General features: G+C 47.1%; 1 protein-coding gene across 2 annotated transcripts; it reads left to right on the top strand.

The window, feature by feature from the left end:
- Positions 1 to 296: 296 nt before the first annotated feature.
- On the top strand, positions 297 to 11,444 carry ulk3 (unc-51 like kinase 3). 2 transcript variants are annotated; one of them, XM_080538824.1, is made up of 17 exons: positions 297 to 379; positions 601 to 777; positions 1,214 to 1,354; positions 1,484 to 1,604; positions 1,893 to 1,988; positions 2,389 to 2,532; positions 2,763 to 2,845; positions 3,227 to 3,382; positions 3,940 to 4,045; positions 4,203 to 4,243; positions 4,482 to 4,584; positions 5,251 to 5,315; positions 6,153 to 6,231; positions 7,511 to 7,551; positions 8,823 to 8,870; positions 8,981 to 9,041; positions 10,359 to 11,444. In XM_080538824.1, the coding sequence occupies exons 2-17, from the start codon at positions 676 to 678 to the stop codon at positions 10,373 to 10,375; spliced, it is 1,404 nt and encodes a 467-aa protein (XP_080394950.1). In that variant the 5' UTR covers positions 297 to 379; positions 601 to 675; the 3' UTR covers positions 10,376 to 11,444. The 2 variants fall into 2 exon arrangements, with proteins under 2 accessions (XP_080394950.1, XP_080394951.1); XM_080538825.1 differs by lacking the exon at positions 297 to 379 and having other exon boundaries at positions 426 to 777.
- Positions 11,445 to 13,240: the final 1,796 nt, after the last annotated feature.

Below are 13,240 nucleotides of genomic sequence, written 5' to 3'. Positions count from 1 at the left end.
ACAATTATTTCCTGCACACGAGCTCCGACAGTGCGAGAGTATTTATATGGTCAGTAGTAGTGTGGCAGTCACATGTCACACCGCTAGGGGGCGGTCGTATGATTTGGCATTCTCTGGGGGGGTGGCCGACGTAGTTCGTCAGCTGACAATAGGGTGCGTTCGTAAATTCGCTCTGTTAATCTGACCAGCACTCGTGGAATGTCTCTCGTTCAATCAAACGACTCGGTCGCTCTATGACGTCGGACCCAGTGAGCGCTCCGGCGCTCTCAAAGCGAATTGACGAACGCAGCCACAGACAGACATCCAGCACGCTGACGTTGACCCGCGGCTGGAAATGTAAACAATCGTTCTGCGACCGGTTGTTGATACGCGAATGAAGGTAATGTCACTTCTGCAGGAACACAGCGAAATGTTTCTGAGAGATATTGAAGAAGAGACAAAAGGTTGTGCGGATTTAGCTAAATGGAATGCAAATGTACCTTTTTAACTGCAGATAGTCAGCAACTCAACTGTCTCTAGCTCTCTTTGCAAGCTTAGCAATTGCAAGCACAGCTTTCACTTTCTGATTGAATGAGAGGAAACATATGTGTTCACTTGCAGCTGTGAAGAGGTCCCATACAGCAGTGAAGAGGTCCCAAGGTCCCATACAGCGATTTGGATGCGACTGTCATCATCATGGCATCGAGCAGCTTCGCCCCACCGAGACTCGCCGACTTCATCCTCACTGAGCGGCTGGGCAGCGGCACCTATGCGACAGTCTACAAAGCCTACAGGAAGGTAGCCCAGTCATTCAGCAGACAGACGCACACCTAATGCTACATGGGCCTCAGCAGAAGCCCCTACTCATTCTGTCCTTAGACTAGTATATTGTGACGTTAGAATTATAAGGTTCTATCTCCATTTTTGTCAAAGTTGAGTTTTTTACATAATCTGATCCATTAGGTGTTTATTAATATCTGTGTGGTGTTATTTTTAAAATGTTGAAATTTTTGAGTTAGTAATTCATAAAATACAAAGGTTCCATCTCACAAAACATAATGGCATGTAAAACATTTGACGCTCAATATCTCTGAACTACCCTAAACGGAGATAGAACCTTATAACTCTAAGCTCACGATATGTAAGTCGTTGTCCCATCGATAATGGGAGTTGTCCTACAGTACACGTGTGTGTGTGTGTGTGTGTGTGTGTGTGTGTGTGTGTGTATTTGCAGGGTGACAATCGTGAAGTGGTGGCAGTGAAAGTCGTTGGGAAGAAGAGTCTGAACAAGGCGTCTATGGAGAACCTGCTCACAGAGATCGAGATCCTGAAGACTGTCCGTCATCCTCACATTGTGCAACTGAAGGACTTCCAGGTCGACCACTTTGTCCTAACGTTTCACCAGTGTGTCATCGTTAGCCCTGTATGTTTCGTAATATGAACGTTATATATTTCTTATCTGAGTAAATTAAGTATTGTCTTTCCCTTCTTTCCGCTCGGTCAGTGGGACAGCGAGAACATCTATCTCATTCTGGAGTGGTGCTCGGGCGGAGACCTCTCCCGCTTCATCCGCAGTCGCCGTTTGTTACCTGAGAGGGTGGTCCGACGCTTCCTGCAGCAAATAGGTGAATCACATGATGAGACCCGAGTTTAACCCCACCAGTTCTCATCTAACTCAGCTGACTGTGTTCACCTTATGAGACGTAGTAAGCTAGGTACGATGGGAGCTGATGGGGCTAATCCCAGTGATGCTTTGGGTCTAATTTGTCAGAGCAGAGCACTATTGCTTGATTCATTGGTGTTACACATGGCTTGCGTGTGCACATGCTAAACATTGTTTACCAATCCTCTGTCTTTCTCTCTCCATCCCTCTCTCCATCTCTCTCTCTCTCGTCTCGCATGTCTGAAAACAGCCTGTGCTCTTCAGTTCCTACACGACCATAACATCTCCCATCTGGATCTGAAACCCCAGAACATTCTACTGAGTGGCTCTGTCCTCAAACTAGCAGGTACACTGACGTCTGCTCGCATTGTGAGCTCATCTATGCCCACATTCCTATCCATATGAAGGTGATTCAGTTCGACAACTCATTTGCATGTGTCTGTGATATTAAACGTGCTAGATGCCATAGCTGTGATGTTATAGCAGAGTTTGTGTGCTGCTGTTATTGATGTCCTTTGCACCAACTGCGATATTTGTTCAGTGTTAAAAAAAAAAAGTGATGCTATTGACACATGGACCCTATTATGGACCCTAACATGGACCCTATTATGGACCCTAACATGGACCCTATTAGCTCAAATACGTCATCTCACATCACATGTGAGACGTGCTGCTAGTTGTATTGAGTGTATCATGGTGTTATTGAACACATTGTGGTCCTATGTTATTGTTGTTATTGTGTTTAGATTTTGGCTTTGCCCAGTACATGTCTCCCTGGGATGAGCAGAGTGCCCTGAGGGGCTCCCCCCTCTACATGGCCCCAGAGATGGTGTGTCGACGGCAGTATGACTCCCGGGTCGACCTCTGGTCTGTGGGGGTCATTCTCTATGGTAGGAGAGGCGACAAGACTCCAGGCTTGCATCAAACACGGTTGTTGTTAACTCCATTTGTGTTCTAAATGGCAAGGGGATGTGCGTCGTGGAATTGGTCATGTTCTAAACACTGTACACTACCTTTCCACTGCCTCTTACATTATCAATCAATATAGCCCTTTTTAAAATACAGTTTTGTCACAACATGAAAAATAGAATCACTTTTGTATCGTTTGTTTCCTCTATAGAGGCGCTGTTTGGCCGCGCACCATTTGCTTCTAGATCCTACTCCGAACTGGAGGAGAAGATCCGCAGTGACAAGCCTATCGAGGTAAGATTCACACCGTCTAAGAGAATACGTTTAGGATAGAATTTAGGCTAGGGCATTCCAATGACAATGTCATATCTACAAGCAATATTGATCGATAATGATCGATTCTAATGCTCTCACTTGTTCAGTAACACTATAGAGTAGCTGCTCTTGCAAGTGGGGCTGACACTGCCTGGAGTGGATTAGCACATACTGGTCTGGTTTAGATAGAGGTCCACGATAACTGTGTGTGTGTGTGTGTGTGTGTGTGTGTGTGTGCGTGGGTTGCGTGTGTGTGTTGCGTGTGTTGCGTGTGTGTGTGGGTTGCGTGTGTGTGTTGCGGCGTGTGGGTTGTGTGTGTGTGTGTGTGTGTGTATGTATGTGTGTGTGTGTGTGTGTTAGCTGCCCGCAGGTGCCAGGGTGTCCAGGGACTGCAGGGATCTGCTGCTGCGGCTGCTGGAGAGAGACCCTGACACTCGCCTCACCTTCACCCAGTTCTTCTCTCACCCCTTTGTGGACATGGAGCACATGCCCACTTCAGACAGCCTGGGGAGAGCGGTGAGAGGATGGGGAGGGAGGGAAGGAGGGAGGGAGGGAGGGCGGGCGGTGAGAGGATGGGAGGGCGGTGAGAGGATGGGGAGGGAGGGAGGGAAGGTATTGAGAGGATGGGGAGGGAAGGAGAAAGAGAGAGAGAGAGAGAGAGAGAGAGAGGGAGGGAGGCAGAGATTAGATGAGATGATACTATAATTGTGTGCTTGGCTTGCAAAGACATATGTTTTTCATCACATGCTCTAATGAGGAAGAGACATGTGTGCGTCACAGACCTGGGTTCAAATAGTATCTGAAATAATTTCACATGTGCTTGATTGAGTGTGTCTGGCACAATGGAACCGATGGGATAGTCCCAAAAGTGCATGCCCTGCCCATCTGGCACTCCAGTGAGAAAACGTGATACATAGTACTATTTTGACTCAAGACAAGTGTGTGTGTGTGTGTGTGTGTGTGTGTGTGTGTGTGTGTGTGTGTGTGTGGGTTACGGTGGGTTATGTGTGTGAAGAAAGAGCTGTGAACATACTGTGGATGTGTTGGCATGACTCCCCGTTCTCCTCTTGCAGAAGGCGCTGGTCGTGCGGGCGGTTCAGAGGGACCAGGAGGGGGAGCGCTCGGCTGCTCTCTCCCTCTATTGCAGCTCACTGGAGCACTTTGTCCCAGCCATTCACTGTAGGAACCGCTCACCTCGGCCAACCTCTCCTCAGCGGGCCTAATGTGCCTTATGCCTTCATTCCTATTACAGTCAAAACAGAAGTAGAAATACATTGCTCATTGAATGTCAAAAAAACAAACCCCAAAAAAACACGCATGCTTTCTCTCTCTTCAGACGAAACGGACCGGCAGCGCAAAGACGTGCTCAGGCAAAAGGTACGGCGGAGACAACACTGACCGCCCTGTTTTGGAAACTTTCGGAAAATGTTTTATTCATTCACAATTGGCTGTTTTTTCCACACAAACACACACCCACACACCAAAGGCTCGACTGACGAGATGTGAGCGAATAGGAAATGAAATGAATTATTCATGACATATGGTATGAATGAACAACATATGTGAAGGGTGACGTAACACGGCATGCACTCACTGTGAGTGAAACCCCCTGCAGGTCAGTCAGTACGTGTCCAGAGCGGAGGAGCTGAAGGCCTTGGTGGCGTCGGACCACCGCCTCAGCTTTGAGCAGGCCCAGTCCACCAGGGACGTCCTGAGAGGTAACGTCACCACGCTGTCCCATCCATCCTCCAATCATGCCTAAGTACAGGGTTTCCTTAAAGTCTCAAATCCAGCAGTCCAATTTATAAGGCCTAAAAAGGTCCCAAATGTCAGTTATTCGGTCTAAAAATGAGGTGCTAGGTCTTAAAAATGAGATCCTGCAAGGAAATCAGTCCGATTATTTACGCGGAAATGAATCAAGCTGGAACCCCAAAAATGCCAATTCGCTTCCGATTTTGTCTGTATGGCAGTGAAATCCCTAATTTCATCACCTTGAGGATGACAAAAAGCTATCATATGGTGCCTATTCAAGGAGGTCTATAAAAGGTCTAAAAAGGTCTTAAATTTGACTTGTTGCAACTTGTAGGAACCCTGGAACGAGGAACGGCATCGAACACGCGTCAAACACGTGTCTGATACCATTCCTCATTCCAGTCCATTTCTTTTAGTAAGCCCAGTCCTACCCCATTTCTTCATCCACCCTTCAGTACCATACTGAATCACCTGGCAATAGAGACTAGAAATGGTGTTATGTGTCATATATTATATAACATATGTTGTACATGTTTTATGATATCCTATTGTGTCACGTTGTGTCATGTAATGTAATGTAACGTATGTTCTAAGTCATCGTAGTCCAATACTGTCTCTCCACTCCTTCACAGAGATGTCCCGTGACCAACCACGCCTGCTGGCTGCCCTGGAGTTGGCCTCCGCTGCCGTCCTCAAGGCAAGATGGGGGAACTGGGCAATGTGGGTGGACAGGGTTGGGTTGGATTAGATTCGATTAGATTAGATGAGATGATTTATTTATTTATTGTCTGGTTTTCACAGATATCTGTTGTTTGCGTCTAGAAAGTGCACTGTGATGAGATACATACCCCTCATATACTCAGTATTGGATGGTGGTGTGACCACCATAGGTTGTTGTTTGTCAAACTGGGAAGACTGGGCTTGAAACAGTAATGGTGGCTGCCGTCTCTCTTTTTCCAGACTCAATAAGTAATCTCCAATCTATTTTAGAGTGCTTTTAGAAACTCCACCACTTTATGTCTGTATGGACTCTGGTTTTACATGACAGATATAACTTTTCAACCTATACAGAGCTGGGAGAGCGTTACGCTCATTAACCAGTAGTGTGTGTAACAAGTGTGTGTCTCTTGTGTGTGGAGCTACTACACACTTAGAAAAAAAGGCTTCTACTGGTAGTTAGTGTTGTTGTTGTTATGATTATGATTATGATTATTATTATTGTGATCCCTCTTCCCTTCTTCCTTACACCATGCTATAATGGACCTATCGCTAAGCCACGCCCCAAAATAGAAATTGTCCAATCATATCACAGCAAAAGTCACTACAGGCAGAATCTTTAAAAAACATGTCTATTACTTGCTGTGGTAAATCAGAAATCAGAAATTTGCCAACTCCCGCCATTGTAAGTCATTGAATCTCATTCAGTCACGGTCGGTTGGTCAGTCAGTCACTGTCTGTCAGTGAAGCGTTGTTTGTTTGTCTGAGTTTTCAAAGGGGGCGTGGCTTAGTGATAGGTCCATTTCTTCCACTGCAGGAGGAGAGTGGGATGGAGGACTCTGACACACTGGACCTCTACCAACAGAGCCTAGGAGAGCTACTGCTAGCCCTGGCAGGTAAGGCCTCCTCTGACAGTCCCAGAGATGTGTTGGACTATTTCTCTGACGAACAGAAGAAAAAAAACATTCCTTCAGTTATGTCTATGCCCTGTTAGCACTTTTATAAACACAGGTGTGATCTGCCAACTCACTCCTACTGCCACGGGGGGGGCGGATGGTAATTGAAACCCCAGCAACATTCAGAGGACATTACATCAGACTCTAGCGCCTTAGCAGGGAGAGAGAGACTGTGTGTGTGTGTGTGTGTGTGTGTGTGTGTGTGTGTGTGTGTGTGTGTGTGTGTGTGTGTGTGTGTGTGTGTGTGTGTGTGTGTGTGTGTGTGTGTGTGTGTGTGTGTGTGTGTGTGTGTGTGTGTGTGTGTGTGTGTGTGTGTGTGTGTGTGTGTGTGTGTGTGTGTGTGTGTGTGTGTGTGTGTGTGTGTGTGTGTGTGTGTGTGTGTGTGTGTGTGCGTCTGTGTGTGTGTGTGTGTGCGTCTGTGTGTCTGTATGTGTATTTCCCCAGCTCTGGGTTTCATTGGTACTAGAGATGGTGGCTGTGGCGGTGGCTGTAATGGTCTCCCCTGACTGCCTGCGTCTGTGTGTCTGTGGAGAGGCTCCTCTCCACTGTGGCCTGGCGTCTATTAGCCCTGGATCCCTGTGAGCTCATCTAGGATGATGCTCCCTAATGGGGGAGGCGGTGGGGGGGGGGAGAGGGAGGCGGGAGCCAGATGTGGCTTTGAGTCTGTGGATGAGTCCCGGTGCCAGCGCCCTGTGTGTGGTATAGAGAGAGCTCTGCCCATCTGGTTTCTATCGAGAGGCACACAGTTCATTTCTCAATGTTATTACACACTGGAAACAAATGAAAACTATTATCTCTCACTAATAGAAGGACTACTTGAATTTGTGTCCAGGCGGGTCGGGGGGGCGGGGGGGGGCTGTGGTACAGTCGCGGGAGGGGTTCTAGGGAGAAAAACATTGTCCTTTTGTCTGGCTGTGGTGGCCTTTTGTTGCTTATGTTCCCAGCATGCCTTGCTGCCTGAGCCGCCTCCTCATGCTGACTAATTGGGAAAAGTCTGCTCCAGTTTTCAGGGTTCGGCGGCCTATCAAACCCCAAACTGGCTCTGTGAATTACTTCTCTTGTGCAAACATGATGATTGGGAGAGAAGTGATCCATTTCTCTCTCTCTCTCTCTCTCTCTCTCTCTCTCTCTCTCTCTCTGTTTTCTCTCTATCCTCCCTCCCTCCCTCCCTCCCTCTCTTCTTCCTCTCCCCTCCCCCCTCTGTGTGTGTGACTGGCAGCCGAGGCCCAGGGCCGCAGAAGAGAACTTCTCCATGGAGAGGTGAGGAGGGGGTGAAGAGGGGAGGGGGTGAGGGGGCTGAGGGGGTGAGGGGGGTGAAGAGGGGAGGGGGTGAGGGGGGTGGGAGAGTGTGTGGGGTATGTGGAGGGTGTGTGGGGTGTGTGGAGGGGGGGAGGGGGTCGAGGAGATAGATCACCTCCACACTGAGCCCACGGGCACACAGATCTCTGGCACTACACAAGCAGTGCTATATCTCACACACAACAGCCAGGGGCCACACACTGGTAGTCATACGGGAATGCGTCCCTGAGTAGGGCTAATAACATAATATATCAGTGACACTGCAGTTAGGGACACATACATCACTATCCTATTATATACTGTAGAATATGGACCCTTCCACTGGCAATGCCCAGATGAAATAGTGAAGCCGGTCCAGGACATTGGCTTGATGTAGGTTATGGTCAACGGAAACGTCACGTTTAAAAAAAAAACTAGAATTGCTTAAAAGATTTATACTTTTTGAATGGTGAGAGTGTTGGGTCTCAGCTTTAAATGCACTGTCCAAGCAACAATTACTTTGTTAAACCCACACCAAAGTCTTGCGTCAATATACCCTTTCTTTTTTTTCTCTCCGTTTTTGTACATTTGGTTCCGCATACAATTGTGCCAAATATACACAACAATGTTTCAACAACAAAACCTGAGAGAAATATGTACGCGGGCCTCCGAGCCCTTCCCTTTTTGAAGTTTTATGGGCGCTGGGCTTAAGTAAATTCAGATGCGGTTGTAATAATCTAACGCTGTACTGGGGAGGACTGCAGATCGAAAGCATGTGTGCGTGTGAGAAGCTGAGAGAGGCGACTGCTAGCGAGGACTGGTCTCCATGTGTGTTGTCTTCATCTCGGCTTCTTGAGCACAGCTCCAACTTTCTTAGCCAACTCTGGGCTGTAATTCCAGTTCAATAGCCTGCTTTATCATACGAAAGCACCATGCCTTGATCTAGCTGGTAGGTTAATATATTTTCATTATAACTGTAGTGTTATTATGGGTAATTTGAGAGTATTACAGCCTTGGCTGTTGAGGGTGATGTGATTATAAAAGGTTCAAGTCTGGACCAAGGAACAACCTTGGTCCCGGGGACCCGGTCACAATTATGACTTCAACACAACAGATTTATCTTTTGAACAGATGCATTATAGGGAGCCATCAACCTTGGTCTACCCCTCGTTATGGCCCATAAGATGTAGTTGTGAAGGGAGTCTGAATGTCAAGTGCATAGGATGCATACTCATCCATCTCTCCCTGTCTAGATCAAAAGCCTTATGACCAGGGCTGAATACCTCAAAGAGAATATCAAGGTAAGTGTAGCTTTATCATGACTTGGCATGAATATATTGGGGGAAAAAATATGAACCACATTTCTGCCAATGACTTTGTATTAATATGAACTTCTGTGTGTGTGTTTCAGATGCAGGAGACCCAGAGAGATGTGTCACTGGACAGAGAGCCCCTCTCCGAGTCTGTGAGAAGTGAGTATCCCATCTCCCCAGTGGAGGCTGGTGGAGGGAGAGGTCGGAGGAGAGGCTCATTCTAATGCATGGTATGAAATGAAGAACGGTATCAAACACGTGTTTTTGATACCATTCCTCATTCCATTACATGAATTACAAAGAGCCCGTCCTCCGATTTCCCCCCCCTGTTCTGTGCAGTGAAGCCTGAACATACAACAGATCTGGAGTCAATTTCCAGACAGCTTCGTCGCATAAATAGTACTTAATTTATGCTGACAAACCAGCCACAAAGCCTAGAGCGTAACAATTGTAAAAATCAACGTTTGCAGATCAATCTTGGGTGCGTGAAATAACGAAAATTTGTTAAACGAAAAACTGCTGGTCTAAGAGAAGACTGGGCCTGGATTTTTCGTAACGGATAAAGTTATTGAAGCTATTTTAGCCACACAAAGCTTTCTGCCTAACTCCCCCCTGATGGGTTGTGATACAGAATGGCTTTGGAGGCTCGCAACCATATATCAGTGGATATACGAGGGGTTAAGTGAGAAATGGACGCCCGAAGCCGTAAAGGCATTTCCCTTCGGTGGAGTTTTTTTCCACTAGTAAAACCGGAGCCTTTCTCTGACCGTACTGCCCACCCGCGGGACCGTCTGGTTCTTTGATTTCATCTCAGCGCAGCTCGATCCTCGGGCCCTCGGCCCTCCAATAAAATCCACCTTGTGAAAGTTAGACTTGGTTCTAACCAAGAAGAACCCCCCCACCCAACCCAACCCAACCCAACCCCCCCGGATGTACTGAGAGTATAGCTGAGATGGTAGATAGTCGATATGTATACATAAGCCAGCCAATATCCTGTTTTCAGTTGGAGATTCCTGAGGAATAATGGGACTAAAAGGCTTCAACGAATTGGGAATGGGGCTCAGGTTTCATCAACATGCCTCCTAATGTTGCTGTTATTTCAAGGCACTAACCCGCGGCCATGTCTCGTTGGCTAACTTGGCTACTCTCCAAGTGCAGCGGGGAGGTCATAGAAACACCCAGAAACTGTCTGGTGACCTTAAACTAACTCCACTCCAACTGCAAACAAAACAGTGAAGTCTCATGGAGTCGTCGGACTTAATGCTGTCTGGGCTAATCTGAGTATAAGGCAGAAATTATGAGTTAAGCCTTGTCTGGTTGATCTTTGAGACTCTTAACACATCTGTCGGTGTTTCTCCTCCTTCTCCTCCTCCTACTCCTCCTACTTTTCCTCCTCCACCGCCTTCTTATTCTCCCATTCTTCCTCTTCCTCCTCCACCACCACCACCACTTTACTCTCCTCCTTCACCTCCCCAGCATGCTGTGTGCAGTGATCTGTAGGTCCTCACCATGGGAACCAGAGGAGGGAGGGTCATGTGATTAGCCAAGACCCCCTACCTCCAGTCCCTGCCGGTCAGGGTCAGGAACTCTCATCAAGCCTCGGAGGAGACCCTGGCGTCGCTCTGAGTCAACCCACCCTACTGCTGCCTTGTCTGGACCTCAACTGCAGTCAGCGTCCCCCTCTCACCACCACCACCCTACACAATGTACTGTAGTGTCACTCAAAGCCCTCCTGCCAAACCATTCATATGGAAAGGCCTGGACCGCTTGTATGCTAATACTGTACTGTTATGTTAAACTAGTACTCTACCATGTTGTCATGTCTGCTGCAGGAAGAATGAGGGTAATAATGAGAGCTTCTTGCATCTCTTAAATACTTAATAGTTGCAAAATAGATGTCAACCTCAAATGGCCGTAGGAACAGAGCTATCTAGATAAATCCCGAATATTTGCTAAAGCTTTTCTGTGGTGTTTGTCCTCAAACACACACACACACATACGCAGACACACACAAACACACATACACACACACTCTCTCCCTTTGCTGTGGCCTGACCACAGCCTCACCACTGATGGAGCAGTCTCCACCACTGTGAGGGTAGAACTAGAGAGGTGCGGCCTCTGCCTTATTTACTCTAGACTTGCATTTGCTTTGGGTTGGCAACTTGACGCAGCGCTGGGTAAAAGCAACTGTGAAGCGACGGTCTCATAACTGGGCTTGTTTACAGCGTTAGTGAACTGCCAAAGGGCTGGACGTTTGGTGGCAGCTTCACACTCTGTGCTGTTGTGGGTCTTTTCCCGCTTGTTTTCAGCGAGACTGTGAATGAACTGAGTCACGTGCATGAATCTACTTCAAGGGAACGTACAGTATTTATTGATCATCAAATGAGGGAACGGTTACCTAGGAAACACCCTGTTTGAGGTATGGCAAAGAAATGTCTGCTGAAATTGAGTACTCACAACAATGTATTGTTTTGTCTGAATGTTTTATATGGATATGATTTAATAAATTATTTCTTAAATGGCTGACCCAAAAGAAAATAAAGTTGCCGTCTACCGTGTCTACCCACCGCTCTGTAATTCTTTGAGTTTCGACATTAAGCAGACACTTGGGAATGGAAAGATTTATCCGTCACTGTTGGTGGATCCATGCTCTCCCTCCCCTCCCCCGTTCCTGGCCACAGTCACCATTTGCTTGCTTCTTATAGGGGGGGAAACAGCTGGCCCATTTCCACAACGTAAAGAGAGAAAGAAAGAGGGAGGCAGGCAGGGGGGATCTGTCATATCATTAACCCAGTACAGGGAGACCACAGTCAGGAGCTTCAGAAAGAGATGGAGCGTTACCAGACAGAGAATTCCAAATATTAATAATAATACCACTGCTATGCCTTTTACCCACCCCCGCCCGGACCTCCTCGCCAACCAACCGCAGCCTTTGGCATTGTGGTTTTAATTGGCCTCCGTTGCACTGCAGCTCCACCGAGAGCACTTGTATCCTCACCCCACTCTTCTGGCCTCCTCGCAGGCCCTGTTGATACTGTTAATGGAACGGCAGTGGAGCCGTATTGACATCAACTGAAGTTATAAAAGGGGTTGTGTGGGTGGGGGGGCTAGGCTAATCCTTGAGGAACTAGGAGCCCTCAACTCCCTATACCCCCCCCCCCCCCCCCCCCCCTGAAACATGCACACACACACACACTCACCAACTAACCATTCAGCATGGTTAGACTGCTATCATGAATGGAACATTGTACAGAGGGAAGACAAAACTAGCCTCCTAAATCCCTGTGTCACCCCCTCTCTCGGGGGGTGAGAGAGGGGTGCAGGGGTTTGTTTCAGAGAAACGTTGAATAAAGATAATTTAGAAAATGGGCGCCAGCACACTGCTGCCTCTGTAAACCCTCCCCTCCCCTCTCCCGCCCCCCACTCACCCAAGGTTCCCCTGCTTGTGTTTGTTTTGATTTTGTTCCCAGAAGCTGAGTGGGGGATTTCATGGTGGGGGTGGGGGTGACTATGTTGGAGGACTTTAAGATGCATGGCGATAGTTCAACAGATTGGACGGAGGGAGGCTCTACTCTACAACAACATCTGAACAACATCTGAACAGCATCGGGAAGGCTCTCCGTGAGGAATGACATGTATTTTTGAGAAAAGAATACTTGTAGAGCAGTATTCTGGTGGTGGTTGGCGAGGGCTGGTTGACAGGACATTTAGCACACATTTTCTATGTTGTGCCCCTCTCCTCTGACTAACTTTCTTTTACAGTTTGTTAATGACCTGTAAATACGTAGGTAAATACTGCCTCTGTAGCTATTTGTGCTTCAGATTAGAGTACTTAAAAGGTCATTAGCCAGGGTATGTGTGAGTAGTACATGCATGATAGGACTCATAACCAACAACACTTTCTTTCAATTCTCACAAAGATATCTTAAATACCAACTGTGACGCATGAATCGCCATGTTAATACAAATAATTAGGTGTCATTTGCCTGGCTATCTCAGAGGTTACGCCAAGTAAAAGGCAAAGTAACTTAAAACCTCAAATGTCTCAGAGTGCTGAGTCTGACCTTCTAGTCAAAATAAGACGCATTGTGCAGTCAGACACTTAAAATTCCTTCCTGGGTTTCAGTTACACACAGCTCAATCCCTAAAGTATTACACAATTCTGGCATTATGAAAGGTACACACCAGTAAAATGATACATTATAGGCTGAGCCACAGAAGACACTGGTTTAGATTGAGGATGACATTTTCTGTCCACAGAATCTGTGTCTATTGTGTTGGTTTCATGAGAATGGCAGAAGAAACAATTGAACAAATACAATGAAGAGACTTCAATATGCCTACTCTGGAACAGT

This window comes from Nansenia antarctica (assembly GCF_963989245.1).
Source record: "Nansenia antarctica genome assembly, chromosome: 9".
Lineage (NCBI taxonomy): Eukaryota > Metazoa > Chordata > Actinopteri > Argentiniformes > Microstomatidae > Nansenia > Nansenia antarctica.
Note: the sequence above shows the minus strand (reverse complement) of the source record. Positions and strands in the feature narration are given on the sequence as shown.

Bases quoted from the DNA above. Each gene is read 5' to 3' on its own strand.
- ulk3 (XM_080538824.1), top strand. From the start codon at position 676: ATGGCATCGAGCAGCTTCGCCCCACCGAGACTCGCCGACTTCATCCTC. The intron at 1,355-1,483 runs GTCGACCACTTT...CCGCTCGGTCAG, and splicing joins TGCAACTGAAGGACTTCCAG to TGGGACAGCGAGAACATCTA. The intron at 1,605-1,892 runs GTGAATCACATG...GTCTGAAAACAG, and splicing joins ACGCTTCCTGCAGCAAATAG to CCTGTGCTCTTCAGTTCCTA.